The 22,073-nt window shown below is 49.9% G+C and overlaps 1 protein-coding gene across 1 annotated transcript in view; it reads right to left on the reverse strand.

Moving 5' to 3' along the window:
- Positions 1-3,430: 3,430 nt before the first annotated feature.
- LOC8027486 (BMP and activin membrane-bound inhibitor homolog) overlaps positions 3,431-22,073 on the reverse strand; it is a 38,271-nt gene continuing 19,628 nt past the window's right edge. Inside the window, exons 2-3 of the mRNA XM_029994950.4 lie at positions 8,288-8,548; positions 3,431-6,519 (exon numbers count right to left, since the gene is read on the reverse strand). Of these exons, the coding sequence (XP_029850810.2) occupies positions 6,176-6,519; positions 8,288-8,548 (605 nt within the window). The 3' untranslated portion in view covers positions 3,431-6,175. The remainder of the gene's footprint in view (positions 6,520-8,287; positions 8,549-22,073) is intronic.

Here is a 22,073-nt window from a genome sequence, read left to right on the forward strand (position 1 = left end):
CCTCCTCTCCTTTAGTTGCTCTCCGTGCAGCACCGTGCGTCCGCTCCGCACTACGCACCACGATGGCGCCGCCCAGGAGACAATCGGGGGATGGGATGCCGATATTCTAAAAGCCCCAGTCAGACTGCTCATACCTCATTAGAGAGCCACTAAATAAGCTACACTTCAGGCTAACGACATTGACAGCCATCTTGGTGCTTAAAATCATGGTTGCCAGTTATCTCAAGCTTTATCTCAAATCGTGGAAAACGCTTTTGCGTCCTCCAGAGATGTTATGAGAGTTCGCAACAGAGCGAACACAATATCCCCCGAGCTTCCTAACCACTGTGTCTAAAGCTAAACATGTCTGCCGCCTTTTGCGCCACATATTAGCAGCGTGGCCGCGGCGTTAGCGCAGCCTTTCTAGTGGCTGTTGCCCCGACAGCATGGGGCAAAAAGATTGAGACCGAGTACAGCGGGGTCAGCGAGCGTTCCGGCGCAGGGTGGCGCAAATGACGCGCCGGTCACATCACTGATCGCGTGTACCTGTCTGACATGGCTGGCGCAAATGGCCCACGCCGAGAGACGCCATGTCCGCGCCTCTGTAATTACAACGAAGACGACGGGTGTCCGAAATGTGCCCCGGTACCATTACCCAGGAAAGGGCGTGATGCTCGAAGGCATTCCACGCCTAACGACTTCAACGACAGTCACCTGGCTATATGGAGCTATGTATTCCGACAAAAAAGGTTGTATCGGTGGTAACGTTATTCAAACGTAACGTCATGCCCCTTTGGTTTATGTAATACTCCGCACCTCCACACCTTTTTAGGCTGAAAGCGTGAGGTACTACTTTCCATGTGGTGACCACGCGCGCTGGGGATACGATTCGAACTGACTCCATCATCCCGCGACAGGTGTGATGAGCATGGTGATGGTGTCGATGATGGAGTAGTTGATGGGGATGAATACGAAGTTCATTTCCCGCGTTACAATATTTACGAGACTCGTGGAAAGAAAGTCCGAAACCAGAAAGAGCGAGTTTGAAGGCGAACATTGGTGAGGGCCATTTTAAATGCGTATCATTATTGGGGCCAGCTCTAAGGCCGCGAACAGATTCGAATGCGAGTCATCATGAGATCCGTGCTTCGAATGCCGCGTGGCAACGAGTTCAAGGAGGAAACTTGGGCGCGCGGCATTCGAACCACGGTCCTGTCTGCAGACTGTCTTTTGTATGATGTATGGGCATGCGCAGTGTGACCCCGCTTTTAGGGTTTTCGTGTCCGCGCAAAAGATGTAACCTCGCTGGCAGGGTGAAAAGAAAGAATACTTCAAAACAATCAAATAAATAAGCTTTTTTTATTTATATCAAATTGATTTGATATAAACTAGATTAATTTTATTTAAACCATTGTAGCTATAAAATAGTGCTTCTTTATTACTAGATGTATTTTTAAACGTGAAAAAGTGATTGATCAATTCGTCCGATCACTGAAAACAATGCGGAAGAAAGAATTACAGTAAATTTGAAGTAGTTTAATTAACAACAATTTACTGAGTAAGCCCTGCCATAGTTGAACAAATACAGCCTAATATTGCTTTAGTCGTTGAAAAGCTTCATTCGCTTTTTCGCGCACTAAATATCTTTCAATAGATAACTTTTCTAGTAGTATTAGTTCCTTTCTTTCGCGTTTTTTACTGGCAGTAAGACGCAGACTTGTACGTAACCAGTTACGAGTAACTGATTATTTGCAATCAATTACATTTTAGTGTAACTTTTTAACGGTTCAATTACTTTTTTTCTGCGGGTACGTTCGCTGTAATTCAGTTACTGTTTTTCTGTAATCCATTGTATGTTTCCAAAAAAAGGTAAAATTATCGATTTTTTTTACGTGAAAAAATTGCCATCTGCTCGTGCTTCTCTCGTCTATGTTGCACCAACATTGGACACTTTTCTTTTACCCCTAAACAACTAAAGACAGATACCAAAATACCATAAGGATTAGACTGTCAACGCGCGTTTAACTGCCTCCACCTGAAACGCTTTCAACAGGCGGTCGCAGCAACACTGAGGCGCCTTGCTTTCTAGAGGACTCGGAAGCTTCCGTCGAAGCACTGCCTAACCTCGAACTGGCACGCAAAGTGTTCGTGCGCTCCAACACCGCTCTTCCCTCAAGCGCATCCGTCGACAGGGTCTTCAGCGTCGCGGCAGATATCTTCACCAGGAAACATGGGAAGGTGACTGACGAGAACTTCGAACGAGAACTGCTTTTGAAGCTTAACGAGGTGTCAATGACGAAAAGCAACAGAATGTAACCACTTTGAACATATGTATGCATTTTTTTTAATTCGCAATAAAAAGTAAAAGAAAAAAAGTAACGTGAAACGTTACCAATTACTTTCTGGTAATTTTGCAATCACTTTTGTGATGCAGTATTTGATTACTGTAATCAGTTACATTTTGCAATAAAGTAATTGTAATTGGTCACTTCTTTTTCAGTAACGCCTACAAGACTGGCAGGACGTTACGTTACTGACGAACAATGTGGATGGGGGAAAGAAAGCTCGACTTAATTTACTCAAAAGATTACTGCTTTGTCCTCGTGTTAAGCCTGATATAAATATTTCTCCCTTGACGACTCCTTGGTTTAGATACAGAATTAATGCACGTAGAAAGCACCAAATAATAAACAAATTGTAAACAAAAAATATATTTTCGGGGATATTTTTGCGGAAAAGTTTTGATTTAGATCACCATCATAATAAAATCGGCCTGTTTTAAATCAGGGTTCAAATCATCTTGATTTCTATTCTCCACTTTGATCGATGGTGACGTGACGCTGATGTCGTAATGGTGTTCAGAACAGCTGGTGTCTGACCATGGCGTTGGACCAGTGACGAGTCCTACAAAGGTAACTCTCCGGTCGTTTCCACGCTACACTGTGACGTCAGATGTCATGGTCACGTGACGTGACGTCCGTTGACACCCTGGTGTCAGAGAGGTTCCTGATTCCTATATATCTAGAACGGCTTTGGGATATACCCAAGACACATGTGGGTTTTTTGTTGTCTTTTTCTTGACAAATTGAACTGACATAGAACTAAGCCAGGCGCATATGCCGGGGTAGCATTGGCCCAGATTCGGCAAGCTGGACGGGTGTTTTGGAATACATTTTAGGCTGGCCTTGTTTGTATCAATTCGCTACAGAGGACTTCACCGGTCACGGTTAGGTGAAGAAATAACGAAAAAAAAAAAGCTTTTTGTGGCTCAGGCTTCAGGAATCCCAATGTATTTAATTGCTCCTAATGTTCACTTTCGTTTGAAGTACGGCAGTTATCGCAACGAAACAAGCTACTAGAGGACGTTGAAATAAATCGGTCACGCCGAATTGTAGCTGAAAAAAAGAAATCAAAAAGAGCAAAACAAGACAAGAAAGACAAGAGAAAGGGATTTGTATATAACCAGATCTTTTACTCAATATCGTCGCAGGTTTTGTACAGACGCTCGTATGCGTATTTGTTTATTCTTCCCTATGTACACCCGCCATAATAATAATAATAATACATAATATAGTAGAATGTGATAGAATAGATAATCGAATGCTCCTCTTTCTCTCCCGAAACTCTCTGGGTGGCGCCTCGAGAGAAGAGCAAACGAGGTGCGCATACCTATAAATAAATTAGGACAACACAACTCACACACGAGAACATCGCCGATGTAACGCGCCAATACACACACACATGGGCGCACATTTCGATTTGTTGTCGCTCGCGGGGTCTCATGACAGAACAAATCTACAGCGATACACAGAAGACAAGCTGCTCAGTGTCAATCCCGCAGAGACGGATTCAGTCAAAGCGAACACCGAGAGGAGGCAGTGAGGTTCCGCGGTTGATTCTTACCTTCCAAACTATTCGCATCCTTTAAATACACGAGATTCTACGAAAGAACAACAACAAGCAACAAACCAACAAACAACAACAACAAACGAAGCGTGCGCGCCGTGAATATTCGAGCCTCCTTCTTTATATAAATAACGGCAGATCTTTTGTGGCTCGTCTTGTTGAAGTACAGGCCGCAAAGGACAAAGGGGAATAAGTATTTGAACACAAAGTGCAGGCTTCAGAGTACCCACGTTTTGCGCTGCCGACGTCTGACATTCTGTGGAACGTACGGCCCCTCGTGTGTCCTGGGACTCTGAGCTGGACAATGGCCGAGGAAGTCGGTCAAATCGCCAACGCCGTGATTGGACAGCGCCAAGGTCCAGCGCGGCGACGGTCAACCGCGGTGTTCGGCGATCTCGCCGACTTTTTCACCGAGCGTTCAACCTAGAGCCCCTGGTAAACTCGTTCTCGGTGGACACTGGACCGTCAATGGTACCATGGAACCAATTCGTAAAGACAACAAGGAAACGATGTGTTGCCCTCAATTTCACAGCCTCACCATTGAAAAAGTCAAAAACAGGGAGGCACAATATGAAGCTGGACTGACTGCATCCCAAATGACGTAGCTCTAGCAAACGCTGCGTGGTGTCATCTACAGCGTGACGTCGTAGCTTTCATCAGTGACACTTCGTGGTTCAAGAGGTACCACTGCCGTAATCTGCCTCTTCTCTATATGCCCTACCCATCCTCGCTCAGCCGCTAGCTTTGAAGCCTCACACCGTCGGCAGCGCAGAAAACAAAATCGAGGCCGCTGCCCTATGCCTTCAAGCACGTGAACGTAGCTCTGGCAAGCTTGTAATCGCACGGGCGTGCCTGCTCAAGCGGAGATATGGCGGTGGCTAGTCGCCCAGCTTACAATCGTCTATAGACGTTTCGCGGAAAGCTTGAAACGAAATGTTCATCGTGACCATTTCAATCGTTCCTTGCGCACACGAGCAAGAACGTAAAGGCAGTGTGAAAAAAAGGCATCCGTTGGCACGTGCGTGTATTCTGTCAACTGGGAATGTTAGCTGCCCGTTTGTCTGTGGCATAAGGTCATCCACCGAACAGGTCATAACACGTGACGCTGCAAGGTGCATTATACAGCAGCTGAAGCCTTATTTTTTTGTGTTTTGTTTTTAATCACGTGGCAATGGCAACGCCAGGAAGGCACTTTTGGAATGGTGTATAACGCAGCAGCCAGGTAGCTAAGTATATACGCTGAAGAAATTATTGGGCTATCTTTTGATAGATCAGTGCCAAATATCAGGCTAAATAAGCGGGAGGACCATTTCTTTTTCTCTCTCGCTTTGTGTACTAAAGCTTGGTTCGTGTATTGCAAACTGTATAGAGCATCTACAATTTAGGGCACGCCAGTGGTGAAGAAAATATTAAAGAAGACAGTCATTGGCACTACTGGCGGTAAAGCGGAGAAGAATTTGCCCAGGAATCTTGGGTCGACCTTCTTGCCCAAGGAATTGTGTAGTTGGATGAGTATAGCTGAAACCAAAGGCACATCGCCCAAGAACGTGGAAAGGCAATTATCACAGCGGTGCAAGTACAATTCCTTCTAATTTGTAGAAAGCGGAACATCGTAAGGTCGTCGACTACCTACGTTAATTTTTTCCGGCTTCGCTAATACATTCGTACACGCAACAGAGGCAACTTAAAGGCCTTGCTGCATTCCGCGCGTAAATAGAACCAGAAATAGGTGGCCCCCTGTTTCACGCCAAGTTCCCAACAGACATCATTCTTAGCACCACCAGAGGTCACATCATTCACAAACAGCGTTGAGCGAACAACTTGGAACATGGATGAGTCCCAATAGCTCGAGCACAACAATGTTCCACTCACAATTTCACACGCGATCCCGAATGAACATTCTCAGGTGCGGGATCTCATGACCAGTGCATGAACCTTCGAGTACAAGTCTCAGTCGTGACGTTTGGTCTCTCGGACGTCTTCATCATGATCCAGAAGATCAAAGCCCTCGGATCGTTGTCACGCGCCGTTATTGAAATCGATGTTTCAGAACCGACCCCACAAGTGTCCACAAGGTCCAGAACTGACGAAGATCCGATTCCCTCGGGTGCTCAGAAGATCGGTGTTCGCGGACGACTTCTGAGCTGCCTGGGGCATTAGTAGGAATGTCGAGGAGGTAGATATCCCGGGTTCGCCAAGGAGATCAAAGTTCCGGAACTGTACAAAGGCACCGCTTCCACATTGGGAGATCGACAAGAGCAACGTTCTGAAGACGTGGTCGACCACACGGCTAGGACACGACGGCAAGTTTGTTGTCGTAGGTGCCTCCGTTCGGAAGTGGCAGCGACAGCGCCGTGGGATCGTCGTTGGTCGTCTGTCGGCGTCCCTTGAGGTAGGAGCTCCTGTTGACGTAGCGCGTGCCCAGGAGCCCCGCGTGGCGTCGCAGAACGGCGAGCACGGCAAGGGCGACCACGGCCAGGCTGCCCACTCCGACGGCAAGCACCGCCAGGAACACGGGACTCAAGAGCCTCTGCGAGGGCGGTGGCGCCGTCGTCGTGGGCTCGCCCGAGGACAGGCCGCTGTTATTGCTGGGGGTGAGGCCAGGCATCCCAGGCTGCAGATCTGGCTGGCTGACTGCAAAAATACACATTTTGGAAAGAATAAGCAAAGCGTGACTAATAAGTGAACATCTTGACATCGCATCCTGAAAACATTCACTTATTTCCATGGAGTTTCCAATCGGTGCTGTCTTCAGCGTTTGTGAGAATGGCGCGTGCTTTGCTCGCGTTATAAATTGACCTACAGGCGTGTGCTGAGCAACGGAGATTGCGACAAATAATTGGTTGAAGTATTGATGACTGAAGAATGATTGATTTTTACCTTTGTACGAGTCTTCAGTCCCTGAGCTAGCGCTGAAATATAGTAAAGACGACCTTGTCGTAAGGATTTAAACACACGATGTGCGATCAATTTAGGCTCCCATTCTTCGATTTCAAAATTGATAACCATTTTTTAGTGGATATAGTATGGGTTAGAAAATAATAATAATAGACACACGGACCTCATATTGTTCGGCTCTTAAGCCCAAATTAACTAGTAGGTCTAAGGTGGCGGTGGTGGTGGTGTTTGCCTGACGAGAGGATTTTCTCACTGGCTGTGGAAAAGTTTTATGGGCTTGGGTTATTCCAGTTTTGATGAGAATGAATGCAAGGGGAAAGGAGGTAAAAACAGATATATGTGAATATGTAAGTTTCGAACATGAGTATGTGATTTTAAAGGAGTTTCAGATGCGCTTGCGCACTCACAACACACCCACACAATTATCGAACCGGTTAGGGGCTGTTGGTTGATTAAACAATTGATCAATTAATTAATGCAGTATTCATTCGCTGTTGGGGTTATTCGCATATGGATGTGTCGCATGACCTGATATATCGTTAGTCTTACCTAGAACGCTTGCGGCGCAGTCACAAATGAGTTTACCCATCAAATAAACAGTCTCAAATAAACAGCAAAACCAAGATCTTCGGCAATTATGAATGCACAAACCGTATCTCACTCTGAGTGTTCGGCAGATGGACTGGGCTAAAGCACAGCTAGGTCACGCCCAGATCTCTTCTTTGTTATACCTCGCCGAGACACAGCAACGCTTCCTTCTACGCTCTGTTACGAGATCCATGATGGTGGTTGGATGCCTTCGACACCTTCAAAACACTGCCAAATTCTTCCAGCCTACAGGACTCCGTACTCGGGGTGCAAGTCATGCAACCAAATTTTGCGATTGTCAGATCGAGTCACTAAATAGGTTTTCAGAGTAACAACACATCTTGTTGCTCAAAAGTCGTTGTAGTCGCTTATCTTATGCATTATCTTAAATCGTAGGAAAGGTTTCGTCCTCAAGAAATGTTAAAACAGTCCGCGGCGAATTCGTGACCCCGTATCTATTAGCGCCGAGATGTTTTGGTGGCGCCCTCCTATGGTTTCCATCCCTGACGTCACGATTGGGATTCGCCTCGCCGTGACGTCACCAGTTGTTATCCTGGCTACTTACCATCAGGTGCGACGACGAGTTCGGGGGTGTGTTTAAAAAGCACAGTGGAAGCTAGGAGCCATCGCAATCCGAAACTAACACCGTCAAACTTGACAATCTGACAATGCTCATATGCCCATGGTTTGGCCAATTGTGGAAAGCTTACCGCAGCGACGCTTTTGGTCGCGCACATCGCTAATAGAGCTCAGAGAGTCGCATTTTCAAATCGTAACTATCACCTTGCAGCCGCTCCGCACTAAGCACCGAAATTGCGACGCCCACGAGAGAATCGAGCAATGGGGTGCCGAGTGAAGTCTATTACGCTACGCTATGTTGAGACGACACCCGGATCGCGCACGCGGTCGAGCTTACCCGGCGGCGCGAGCAGCACGTTCAGGTTGCACAGGTTCTGGCTGCAGCAGACCAGATGCGGCCAACGGGCGGCCGAGTGGACAGCGGGCCTGCGGTTCTCGCAGAGCAGCGGCGTCTTGCTATTGATGCAGCCCTGCTTGCGCGGGTCCGACCCGTCCGACGTCTGGAGGTACTGGGTGTAGCACATGGACGTGGTGTTGCAGCGGGTCGTGTTCTGCGCCAGGCAGTGCTCCGTGCTGCACGCGCACGTGATCTGCTTCCCTGGAACACAAAAGACGACCGGCCATGAGCAACGCTGTTGTCACCCTTGGCAACTACGGTCACCGACAGAACTAGAACGGCAAGGAGGTCTTTCCGTTGTTCCAGCGCGAACCTTTCGATAACGCTTTGACCTTCCAGCGTGTACGCGCAGTCGCGGCGGTGAGCAGTGCTGGAGGTCCTGCCACTCTCGCCCTGTTAGTGAATACAGGAACTCCGAGCAACACTTCTAAGCAGCCACGCTGCACTAAAACACGATTGCAAGAAGGCGCATTTGGGCCGATAGCTTATTTCTCCTTCTCAAGAAATCACATGTGCTGTGTTCTCATCGGTAAGAAATCACATACACCATGTCCCAGACAGAATAGAAGTCGCAATACGCTACGCGTAAGGTAAACTGGGGAGGGGAGTTACGCGTTAAATCAACGAAGGAGGGCCCTCGGCAAGGCTCAGCGAGGGGCTGAAAATTAATTTCTACCATCAGCTGCACTCTAAGAAATGCCTGCGTGTCTACTGACCCGCAAAACACTGAAGGAGGAAATCTCTGCCATCTACGAAATCAGCTCAGCGAATGATGAGGCGGAACACCTGTCTAGACCTCAAAATTAAGTCTGTGCTGTAGCATTACGCAACGCAAGCATGACGCTTTGCATTGCGAAATGCCACAGCGCAGACTGCATTTTCAGGTCTAACCGGATGTTCCGCCTCATCATTCGCTGAGCTGAATTCCTAGATCGTAATGATTGGCTCTTTGAGTGTTTTGCTGTTTAGTAGACGCGCAGGCATTTCTTACACTCTAAAAAATGTATGTAAGTCAACTTCCCCGCACAACACTCGGAGAGCCAATCACCGCAACTTACAGAGGCTGCTCAGCGAATGACGATGCGGAAACGTATGTTTAGACCAAAAAGCGCAGTCTGAGTTGTGACATTAAGCAATGCAAAACGTCACGCTTGCATTGCTTAACGTCACAACTCAGACTGCGTTTTTTGGTCTAAACATATGTTTCGGCATCGACATTCGCTGAGCAGCCTCTGCAAGTTGCGGTGATTGGCTCTCCGAGTGTTGTGCGTGAAAGTAGACGCACAGACGTTTTTTAGAGTGCCCCTGGTATAAGCCTTTTACAAGGTAATGTTTAACTTAAAATCTGCGAAAAAAAACATCAAAAAAGTTTTTTTTTTTTGCATTTATAGAATAAGTATACATATTTAAAGATTATGCGACGGCTTTTGTATTTTGAAGTTGCTTTTATACCAACATACCAACAGCGGGTGCATCATGCCAACTGAGAAATGAGAAATACACAGCGCATCTACAGAGGAATGTCATATTGAGGAAAGAAAAACAATACAATGTCATTAGCTACGCAAAACAGTACTAAAGTCTACAGGCCGTCTACGAGCTTCATTAAACAGAACAAAAAAAAAAAAAAAACGTGTGAGCGTTTAAATGTAGTACAGAAATGACGCGGGCCAAAACTGCAGAGTCATTGGGCTGCGGGCGCTTATACGCGGCGTCTGATATTCCGCGGAACAGAGCGCCTGCGCGTGCTCAGAACGCGTTCCACATTCCAGTAGATAAGCATCATCAGCGTCCTCAAACTCGGCGTCTGATATTCCGCGGAAGAGAGCGCCTTCGCGTGCCCGGAACGCGTTCCACAGTCCAGTAGATAAGCATCATCAGCGTCCTCAAACTCGGCGTCTGATATTCCGCGGAAGAGAGCGCCTTCGCGTGCCCGGAACGCGTTCCACAGTCCAGTAGATAAGCATCATCAGCGTCCTCAAACTCGGCGTCTGATATTCCGCGGAAGAGAGCGCCTTCGCGTGCCCGGAAAGCGTTCCACAGTCCAGTAGATAAGCATCATCAGCGTCCTCAAACTCGGCGTCTGATATTCCGCGGAAGAGAGCGCCTTCGCGTGCCCGGAACGCGTTCCACAGTCCAGTAGATAAGCATCATCAGCGTCCTCAAACTCGGCGTCTGATATTCCGCGGAAGAGAGCGCCTTCGCGTGCCCGGAACGCGTTCCACAGTCCAGTAGATAAGCATCATCAGCGTCCTCAAACTCGGCGTCTGATATTCCGCGGAAGAGAGCGCCTTCGCGTGCCCGGAAAGCGTTCCACAGTCCAGTAGATAAGCATCATCAGCGTCCTCAAACTCGGCGTCTGATATTCCGCGGAAGAGAGCGCCTTCGCGTGCCCGGAACGCGTTCCACAGTCCAGTAGATAAGCATCATCAGCGTCCTCAAACTCGGCGTCTGATATTCCGCGGAAGAGAGCGCCTTCGCGTGCCCGGAACGCGTTCCACAGTCCAGTAGATAAGCATCATCAGCGTCCTCAAACTCGGCGTCTGATATTCCGCCGAAGAGAGCGCCTTCGCGTGCCCGGAAAGCGTTCCACAGTCCAGTAGACAAGCATCATCGGCGTCCTCAAACTCGGCGTCTGATATTCCGCGGAAGAGAGCGCCTTCGCGTGCCCGGAACGCGTTCCACAGTCCAGTAGATAGCATCATCAGCGTCCTCAAACTCGGCGTCTGATATTCCGCGGAAGAGAGCGCCTTCGCGTGCCCGGAAAGCGTTCCACAGTCCAGTAGATAAGCATCATCAGCGTCCTCAAACTCGGCGTCTGATATTCCGCGGAAGAGAGCGCCTTCGCGTGCCCGGAACGCGTTCCACAGTCCAGTAGACAAGCATCATCAGCGTCCTCAAACTCGGCGTCTGATATTCCGCGGAAGAGAGCGCCTTCGCGTGCCCGGAAAGCGTTCCACAGTCCAGTAGACAAGCATCATCGGCGTCCTCAAACTCGGCGTCTGATATTCCGCGGAAGAGAGCGCCTTCGCGTGCCCGGAAAGCGTTCCACAGTCCAGTAGACAAGCATCATCGGCGTCCTCAAACTCGGCGTCTGATATTCCGCGGAAGAGAGCGCCTTCGCGTGCCCGGAACGCGTTCCACAGTCCAGTAGACAAGCATCATCAGCGTCCTCAAACTCGGCGTCTGATATTCCGCGGAAGAGAGCGCCTTCGCGTGCCCGGAACGCGTTCCACAGTCCAGTAGATAAGCATCATCAGCGTCCTCAAACTCGGCGTCTGATATTCCGCGGAAGAGAGCGCCTTCGCGTGCCCGGAACGCGTTCCACAGTCCAGTAGATAAGCATCATCAGCGTCCTCAAACTCGGCGTCTGATATTCCGCGGAAGAGAGCGCCTTCGCGTGCCCGGAAAGCGTTCCACAGTCCAGTAGACAAGCATCATCGGCGTCCTCAAACTCGGCGTCTGATATTCCGCGGAAGAGAGCGCCTTCGCGTGCCCGGAACGCGTTCCACAGTCCAGTAGATAAGCATCATCAGCGTCCTCAAACTCGGCGTCTGATATTCCGCGGAAGAGAGCGCCTTCGCGTGCCCGGAAAGCGTTCCACAGTCCAGTAGATAAGCATCATCAGCGTCCTCAAACTCGGCGTCTGATATTCCGCGGAAGAGAGCGCCTTCGCGTGCCCGGAACGCGTTCCACAGTCCAGTAGACAAGCATCATCAGCGTCCTCAAACTCGGCGTCTGATATTCCGCGGAAGAGAGCGCCTTCGCGTGCCCGGAAAGCGTTCCACAGTCCAGTAGATAAGCATCATCAGCGTCCTCAAACTCGGCGTCTGATATTCCGCGGAAGAGAGCGCCTTCGCGTGCCCGGAACGCGTTCCACAGTCCAGTAGATAAGCATCATCAGCGTCCTCAAACTCGGCGTCTGATATTCCGCGGAAGAGAGCGCCTTCGCGTGCCCGGAAAGCGTTCCACAGTCCAGTAGACAAGCATCATCGGCGTCCTCAAACTCGGCGTCTGATATTCCGCGGAAGAGAGCGCCTTCGCGTGCCCGGAACGCGTTCCACAGTCCAGTAGACAAGCATCATCAGCGTCCTCAAACTCGGCGTCTGATATTCCGCGGAAGAGAGCGCCTTCGCGTGCCCGGAACGCGTTCCACAGTCCAGTAGATAAGCATCATCAGCGTCCTCAAACTCGGCGTCTGATATTCCGCGGAAGAGAGCGCCTTCGCGTGCCCGGAAAGCGTTCCACAGTCCAGTAGACAAGCATCATCGGCGTCCTCAAACTCGGCGTCTGATATTCCGCGGAAGAGAGCGCCTTCGCGTGCCCGGAACGCGTTCCACAGTCCAGTAGATAAGCATCATCAGCGTCCTCAAACTCGGCGTCTGATATTCCGCGGAAGAGAGCGCCTGCGCGTGCCCGGAACGCGTTCCACAGTCCAGTAGATAAGCATCGTCAGCGTCCTCAAACTCGGCGTCTGATATTCCGCGGAAGAGAGCGCCTGCGCGTGCCCGGAACGCGTTCCACAGTCCAGTAGATAAGCATCGTCAGCGTCCTCAAACTCGGCGTCTGATATTCCACGGAAGAGAGCGCCTTCGCGTGCCCGGAACGCGTTCCACAGTCCAGTAGATAAGCATCGTCAGCGTCCTCAAACTCGGCGTCTGATATTCCGCGGAAGAGAGCGCCTGCGCGTGCCCGGAACGCGTTCCACAGTCCAGTAGATAAGCATCATCAGCGTCCTCAAACTCGGCGTCTGATATTCCGCGGAAGAGAGCGCCTGCACGTGCCCGGAACGCGTTCCACAGTCCAGTAGATAAGCATCGTCAGCGTCCTCAAACTCGGCGTCTGATATTCCGCGGAAGAGAGCGCCTTCGCGTGCCCGGAACGCGTTCCACAGTCCAGTAGATAAGCATCGTCAGCGTCCTCAAACTCGGCGTCTGATATTCCGCGGAAGAGAGCGCCTTCGCGTGCCCGGAACGCGTTCCACAGTCCAGTAGATAAGCATCGTCAGCGTCCTCAAACTCGGCGTCTGATATTCCGCGGAAGAGAGCGCCTTCGCGTGCCCGGAACGCGTTCCACAGTCCAGTAGATAAGCATCGTCAGCGTCCTCAAACTCGGCGTCTGATATTCCGCGGAAGAGAGCGCCTTCGCGTGCCCCGAACGCGTTCCACAGTCCAGTAGATAAGCATCGTCAGCGTCCTCAAACTCGGCGTCTGATATTCCGCGGAAGAGAGCGCCTTCGCGTGCCCGGAACGCGTTCCACAGTCCAGTAGATAAGCATCGTCAGCGTCCTCAAACTCGGCGTCTGATATTCCGCGGAAGAGAGCGCCTTCGCGTGCCCGGAACGCGTTCCACAGTCCAGTAGATAAGCATCATCAGCGTCCTCAAACTCGGCGTCTGATATTCCGCGGAAGAGAGCGCCTGCGCGTGCCCGGAACGCGTTCCACAGTCCAGTAGATAAGCATCGTCAGCGTCCTCAAACTCGGCGTCTGATATTCCGCGGAAGAGAGCGCCTTCGCGTGCCCGGAACGCGTTCCACAGTCCAGTAGATAAGCATCATCAGCGTCCTCAAACTCGGCGTCTGATATTCCACGGAAGAGAGCGCCTGCGCGTGCCCGGAACGCGTTCCAGTCCAGTAGATAAGCATCATCAGCGTCCTGAAACTCGGCGTCTGATATTCCGCGGAAGAGAGCGCCTGCGCGTGCCCGGTCTCCACGTTAAAGCAGTAAAGCAGTTCACGAGCCTACAGAGCTAGGAAACAACAATGAACGTGCCAGGAAGCGTTCGGCTCATAGTTGTGTATCGATGGATGGCTGATATGTTTTAAATCGGTGCACAAACGGGGAGAACGCGTTACACAGGGGCAAGGACGATCACAAAAATTCGAGAGCTCGGGGAAGCCACGGGAGTACATCGAGTCCGAACGCAGCCAGCGCTATGATTCGACGAACCCAATCGGAACAGGAGCGGTTCCGATTGGTCACCAACTAAACCAATCACGCGCAAAAAAAAAAAAAAAAAAAAACAGCGCAGGATTGCGGTTTATTTATTGTACGTGATTAGTTCAGCCGTAGCTAAAACACACAAAGAAGACGAGCTCCATGACAATGCACTTTGGGGGTTGCTCCGATTGGCTCCGTCGAACCGCAGCGTCGGCCGCGCTCCAATGCGAAAGAGCCCGTGACATATGCGGTGCCGCGGTGACACACAATAAACCTTAAACTACTCGGAAATGACGACTGTAAATCTCTCCCCCAAAACGCACGTGACGCCTCGCACGTCACGGATGTCCCCTCGAGCGTCTGTTTCGAAGCCGTGGACAGAGAGGCCCCTCTTCCCGGCAACGCACCATCCGGGTGCACATCGCAGAAAAGGCCAGCCGTCCTCGGAACCGGCGTGCAGCAGCGGCGACGACGACGAGACAGCGGCGGGTGGGGGGAAAGGACCTTATCGGTCGCATGCATCGAGGACGCCGCCGGTCCTGCTGCTGCCGCCGCCGCCGCCACCAGACCAGCGGAGGCAGCAGGCGGACGGGATCTCGCATCTAGCCGCACCGGGGGTCGCCCACTATGGCGTGCGAGACGGCCCTGGAAGGAACCCTGGATTAGGGCCTTGCTTTGTCTCTTTTTTTTTATTTATCATTGTTACTTATATCTTCATCCGCAGTTATACGAGGGAACGAGCAGACTCCCGGCTCACGCTATAACGGGGATTCCGCATAAACTTCAGAGTTTCTCAGATATCGAGGTTTTTATTTTGTTGTTTTCGTCAAAGGGGGGAGAGCGGGGGGGGGGGGGGGGGGGGGGGGGGCCCTTTTGGAAGTAGGTTTTCGTGTCCTGGGGTTCGTCGCACTCTATCAGGGCATAGCTAGTCAAATAAGCAACCAACATGTCGAGAAATCAACAAAAAAATTCTCCTGCCACGTTCGCACCCCCTTCCAGTGGCACATGTTTTGTGCGCCAAAACAAAAAAAAACAAAAATTCCTGTAATGCATGAAATTCGTTTAGGTTTGTTTAGAAGACATGAAGGAGTCGCTTCGGAAAGTGAATGACGTGTTTTTACTACTAGCCATCACCTTCCTCCGCATCCATGCACCACGCAGAAGATCGGCATGCTTGAACTGTTGTAGTAGGTAACAAGGAGTATACATGCATATATTAGTTGGTGCACGTATAGAGAGGCAGAGGTGGTGCATCGCGGGCTGCGGACCGAGAAGTTCACGGCTCGATTCCTGGGACTCGAGACTCGTCAAAGACAAAGTTGAAGCCGTAAGTTCGCGCAGCTCGCCGATTGGACTTTGGCTACAAAAGCGCCGCGTCATCGTTCGGCCCACACTCTGTGTACGAAGAGTCCAGGGCCCGTTATAATTTATACAGCATTCGCCTCTTCACAGCGCAGTTTACCGTCAATGCTGTTCATTTTCTCGTCTAGTGACGTGACGCCTTTAGAAAACTAAATACGAATGCTTTAATAACCGAAACCAGGTATTTCGACACTTAACCTCCTTCTATGGTGATACACTGCATTGCATCAAAAGCGCAACCCACACAGGAGCCTATATTCTCGTGTGCATAGACTACTTCTAAAACAGCGCCATCTTGTAAAATATGCTTTAATGACATTTTTTTTTTTTTTTAAGGTGAGGATTATATTGGATTACAAACGAGTTTGAAGGACGTCCTGCAACAGCAATCCTGGATCGGTGGAACTAAATACTATATGCAAACACAACGCAAGCTTACGGTTCGAAGCTTCTGAAGTGGCCTTTCCAAAGTAAACAACTCTGGCAGTCACGGCGTGATTTCCCAATATCGATACCCAGATGGTGAAAAGCCGACTGTTTATGACTCCGATAGCTTCTTTTTTTTTTTTTTTTTTTTTTTTGCAATATTAAATAATAGTAAAAAAAAGTTCTGCTTGTTTGAATTGAGGGCTTCTGATCGTAACTATAAAACCATGCAGGAAACTAGGAAACTAAAGACAAAAAAAATGAGGCTGGTACAGACGGTTCCGATATTTGCACATTTGCAAATATTTACGAAGAACACGCGCGCCTTGCTTTGGCAAGTGACCAAACCGCACGGGCCAACCGCACAAACGCAGCAAACGGCAGCAATACGACTTTTTCCTTTCCTTTTTTAGAGAATTTTGTTTCCTGATTATAGATACGTTGGATTCGGGTAAGGAAACTAAATCATATTACGAACCAGTATCTATATATTAGGATTAGGGGAAGGTTTGACCTAACTGGCGTCGGACTCCACTCGAGAATGAGGAGGAAATTAAGGAGGGCGAGAAGGATTACAGGAAGATGGGATGTGACTAGACGGAGAGAAGAAAAACGGTACCTGCGCTCAGTCGATAGGTAGATCTTTCATTTGTTCACACGCAAGACGTGACATGCAACCGGGGACCACACATAACGCAAAAAAAAAAGAAAACAAAACAACTGCACCAGTCCGCTCGCTCTAAAGACTAGCAATGAGACAGTCCCATCCGTCCTCGTTCTACCCGTAAGCACGCTTGCGATACAGATGACACTCGTTTCACGCTCAACTCTTCTGGCAAGCCGGCACTGATGACAGTTTCGTTAAACACCATTTCTTCGTGCAGCCTCCCCAACAAAGGATTCTTATCTGCAACACGAAACATACGCATGCCCGGAAGAGTGACAAGGAGATCGATCAAGAAGACATAAAATTCCGAACTCTCCCTAAAAGGAATCGAGCCCAGAACCCCCCCCCCCCCCCTCCCCCCCCCATATTTTGAGCCCGATGTTCAAAATATGGGGGTCCTAGGGCGCCACCGAAATATTTCGTCGAAATTTAATCGGAGGAGTATGGCCTGGCTTCATAGCAGACAAACAATGTTGTCGCACTTCGACGTAGTCTGTACTGAAGCACCGAAGAAACACAGGCCAGTTGTCTGTGAGCGTCTGTGTGCGTTTGAGTGTCTGTCTGTGTGCGTGCGTGCGTACGTGCAAACGTCAGCAGCAGTCGTAAATATATTCGTGAACTCTTTGCCTTATAAACATGCTCCTGAATCGTCCGCCAAGCTGGACGCAAACCAAACATGTCGAAGATCAGAGTCCGGTACGTCGAACGCATCTTTCGGTCTCTACCCCGCTCCCTCGTCGACGGCCACGTGGCCAACGTTCTGGCGGCGGTCTTGTGGCGCGTGTAATACCGCCTTTCGCCGGGGCTCCCAACGGCGGGCTGACAGACAGCCGACGTTGAACGGCAGACTCGGACCAGACGGTTGCTGCTCCGCTCCTCGCCAGAACCTCTGGCCGAGCTCCAAATGCAAAGAAGGCCGTACCACTCTCGTCGTCGGCGACGGCGGCTCAGGCAGGAGCGAGGTTATGAGTAGACATGTCGCGAACTTTTCTCGAACTTCGGCTAGTTCGACTTGGTCGGCGAACTTTCGAATTTTGAGCAAAATTCGACGAGGGACGGGTGGATAGGAGCTATCCACATGCCGTCATCAGCAAGGGCTCTGCAAAGCAACTTATCGCCTGCTATGACCAAAAGCATCGACCGTGTGAAATGAACCTTGAGAACGCCTACCGTGAGCACGCGCTTCGCCACAGAACCCCCGCCATTCACGCCATTGAATACTTGCCATACGCCTTTTCCACGAGGGCGCAGTCATATCTTGCATGTCGTCACTCGCGGTATGCGTTAAAATATCGCTTCGATCTCTCCACGCCGCTGCAAGCAAGGTGTTCACGCGAAAATGCGTGATCGTCACACATTCTTGTATTGCCTCGCCTATATTTTCTCGCATATTCCAAGTTGAAATGTCTTATTTTTTCGTCCCGCATACCATATATGGAACCCACGTGACTGACAACGAAGGGAAACAAAAAAAGCCTATAGGAGGGATTCACTGGACGCCACGTTTGACTACACTGTTCCCTGGGCATGCTCAGCACGCGCTCACACTTACAACATCCCAAGTCCGGGAACCATAATGGCGTGGAATGCACATTTCAAAAACACTGTGGAAGGTCGCCACACGTTGAGCAGCTACGCAGTCAGCTACAGTCACCAGTGAATACCCCCTAAAGATGTACTGGCTTATACCCTTTGCCTCGGGCGGTAACTTGAAAAAAAAAATCGACACCCCCTTTCCTTTTAATGTTCGTTCTACCTACAGACACTGTTGCTTGACTTTTACACAAAACTTACAATTTTGGGGGAAATACTGCATAAAGTAGTTTATTCCATAGTTTATAAAATGACTACCGATGTCTACACACACAAGAAAAGTCAACATAGGTGCACTCGGCGACGCTAGCTGCTAGCACGAACGAAACGGCTTTCATCGGCTTTTTTCTTCTTCTTCTTTTTCTTTTCTACGTGTGTGTGCGTGTGCGTTTTGCTTATTTTAGATGTTGAAGGACCGTACCATCAAAATGTTGATGCCCGCCAGTACCCAATGAGTGAAAGCGATGGCTTTTTAGCGTACACGATTACAATCGGCGTTTTTTTTTTTCCCCTTCTTTATTACTGTTTGAGTCACCACAGCCTCACCGCTCATATACACACCATGCAAAAGACATTTTCAGCAGACACGCTGACAGAAGTACCTGCGCCTCACGCATGCTCGAAACATGTGTTTGCTCCATACTTGGAAGTTACATGTCCGCAGAAAGCTTTAGTATTGCGCTACCGGAGAGGACCACCAATCAAGGAACAACCACACCTCAGACAGCGTGCGTCTGCGGACTGTCTTGTGTATGAGGTACGGGCGGTGTGAGCGCCGTCAAGGGCTGCGTGCTCGGACGTCGTAATAAACGCGTTCACTCGTTCGCCGCGGGGAGGGACTGGTTGTCTCGCGGCTGGTAGACCGGACGACCCCCAAACAAACAGGCTCCGGGGATCGGCGGCGCTGGTGCAGCCTCGCGTTCGTCCTGTTTTGTTTCTCACGGGGTACTTACTGCTCCACTTGCCTTCCTCGAAAACAAGGCGACGTGAAAGGCGTACGCATGCACAGGATATATATGCGGCGTCGCATCTCAGCCTTCGCGGGGATTAGGCCAAGAATGATCGCCGTTGTCTCGGAAGTACAAAAGAAAAAGAAAGAAAAAAACAACACAAGAAGGGCCTTGTTTGAACGGCTGGCTCGGGTAAGCTCATCCCTTCTATATCCTAAAACAGCCGTCCCAAACAAACAAACACACGCACACGCACACCGAGAACGCGAACAAACACACACAAAAAAGTAAAAGCCGGACACATAATACGAGCGTTGTTGACCCACCGATCCCTGCACCAAACTACCAGCGGCACGATGATGTGAAACCCGTCGCGGCTCTGGAAACTTTAGCCAATCGTCTCAATATGCGTGAGGTGGTAATGGTGCGCAAACCCCTCGACTCGAAGCTTTCACTCGCGCTCTGTCCTCTTTGTCATCGTTCTCATCATTTTAGCATGAGTACCCTCCACGACGAATCCCCGTCTATGCTCCGTTGTACTTCAAAGTCCGAACGCAGTCGAAGCTTTGTGGTCTTTGCGCTCGGTCTTGTGGTCTTTGCGCGCGCTTGCTGTCACCAGCTAAAGCAATCTCGCACAGCGAATGCGGACTAATCATGCGTGTTTCTTGATTTTTCTTTTTTTTCTTTACGCGAGTGGTTCACCTGGTTACAGCAATCGCACAAAGACGATGCGTTGGCAGCGGACGGACTTACGTGAAATGGAGGGTAGCCGAAAGACACCGGATTCGTACAATTCCTTTCACTCTTTCCTTGTGGTCAAGGTTTCGGTGTCGCGAGGGGGCCTGAACCTCGCACGCGTATGGATATACGGTGGCGCGAGGCATCGACGGCAAACAGCTCTCGCGCAGCAAGCCGCCGGTCTGTCCCCACTCTGAGATGCCCCCCCACCGCTTCTTTAAAAAAGGTTCCGCGACTATGCCATTCGTTTCGCGGCGTGGTCCATGCGGAAGAAGTAGATAGTATAAATTACGCTCGAAAACGAGGCGTCGTCACCGTCGTCACGGCCGTCACGGCGATGAAAGTAAGTGTCACGTGGGCGGTGAAACATGAGGGGGGATAACTTATACCCGAAGGAGGGAGGAGAGGGTGACAGTGCGCTCGTTGGACCCGTCTTTTACTACGTGTTCACTCTTCATACTCGCGCGCGCGGTGAGCGGGGTCACGTGATGAAATGGAGGCTCTTGATTGGTCCTGCGAGAGCGTAGCTTCCACCGCACTGTCGGCTGAGGGGTGAGCGGAGTTTAGTGGGCGATTTTGCGCGAGGGGGGGCTAGCGCACGCGTTGCTGGAAACAAACAATGGGCTCTGAAGCAAACAATAGACCCTTTACGAAAGTCAGTCTACCCACCTTGTGCAGAGCCAGACCCGACGCTCTAATGGCGGAACTACACTGTTTCTCCACACCAGAAAAATCGAACGTCTTCGAAAGCATAGAGCAGAAAAAGGAAAAGATGTTGGTCCTTTCACGTCACCTTCGATGCACGGAATCGAGGGTGTTTGATTTAGCCGCGCATGATCTCCTATCACCGCCATTAGAGCGGCAATAATGGAGCTTTTTATACTGCCACAAGAGGACTCTGACTTTTGAAAAGGGTCTATTGACCCAAGGAATTATGGTGACAGGATGATTTATGTCAACCTCGACTAAATGACGGTTTGTTCCCTCGAGCAAACAATGTGCGCAGGAAACTCGCGTAAATTCCCAGTTTTTTTGTGTTTTAAGTAGTTTGATTAGTCATCAAACTTGGCGGTATATGACTCTGTATTCTCGTTCGTGATTGTTATTCAGACTTGCTCCAATTATCCCAGTTCAATTCGGACATCTAGTAGTCGTTTCAGCCGCCTACAAACGTATGTGCAACACCTTCCTTCGGTGCAATAGATAATTTCATGTTTGTACCGGCCTTACCCATCTTCCTATATTTCGATATTTAAATTAAAGTTTATATCATCATCATCATCTCCAGCGTAACCTGGAAGTTTTTCTCGAGTAGGGTCCAAGTGACTACAATTTAGGCATCATAATCCTCACAACAGGGTATCCGTTTTTGATAAGCGCATACAATTAGCGCACGAAACTAAACGCAAGTTGTGGCCCCCAACGTATGAATTTTATCAAATATTATTTAAAATTTCCATTTGTTATACGCAATACCCCACAATCAATCAGCCTTTACAGATAGTCCCCACTAGGAAGCTTTCCATTACGCACGCCAGGTGACGTCTGTGTGGCTGGAGCACCGGTTAACAACGCAGCGTCGACCGTAGGGTTTTTATGGGCAAGTGAAATGGCAGATTTATAGAGACGCAAAATGCTCACAAACGACGGCACATGATTAGTATACTACGTAAAAAGGAGAAGAGTATCCAGCGGTCAATGGACTCAGCACCACGTTTTGCTACAAATACGTACGACGCAGCGGTTAAACTGACCTTGCAGTGAATTTCACGGTTAAATTGTATACTTATAACAGAAACATTCCACGCAAGTTTGACTAAGTTCTGTCTAAAACAGCGAGTTTCTTGCACCCCGGATCGATGAAAGAGCCGATGAAATTATCGCACTATGGGCACCCTGCAGATCTAACTCAGGGGCCGATATACGCGCCTCTCGCGACGGCGTCGCGCGTGCTCATCGGGACTCGGAAGTAGCAGCTCAACTGCAGTGGTGCACCGGTGGGTGTTGCAAGGTCGACATGCCTGCTTGGGCTACTACACTGGCAAAAGCGC

Source organism: Ixodes scapularis, unplaced genomic scaffold (genome assembly GCF_016920785.2).
Source record: "Ixodes scapularis isolate PalLabHiFi unplaced genomic scaffold, ASM1692078v2 PGA_scaffold5__190_contigs__length_132052651, whole genome shotgun sequence".
Taxonomy (NCBI): domain Eukaryota; kingdom Metazoa; phylum Arthropoda; class Arachnida; order Ixodida; family Ixodidae; genus Ixodes; species Ixodes scapularis.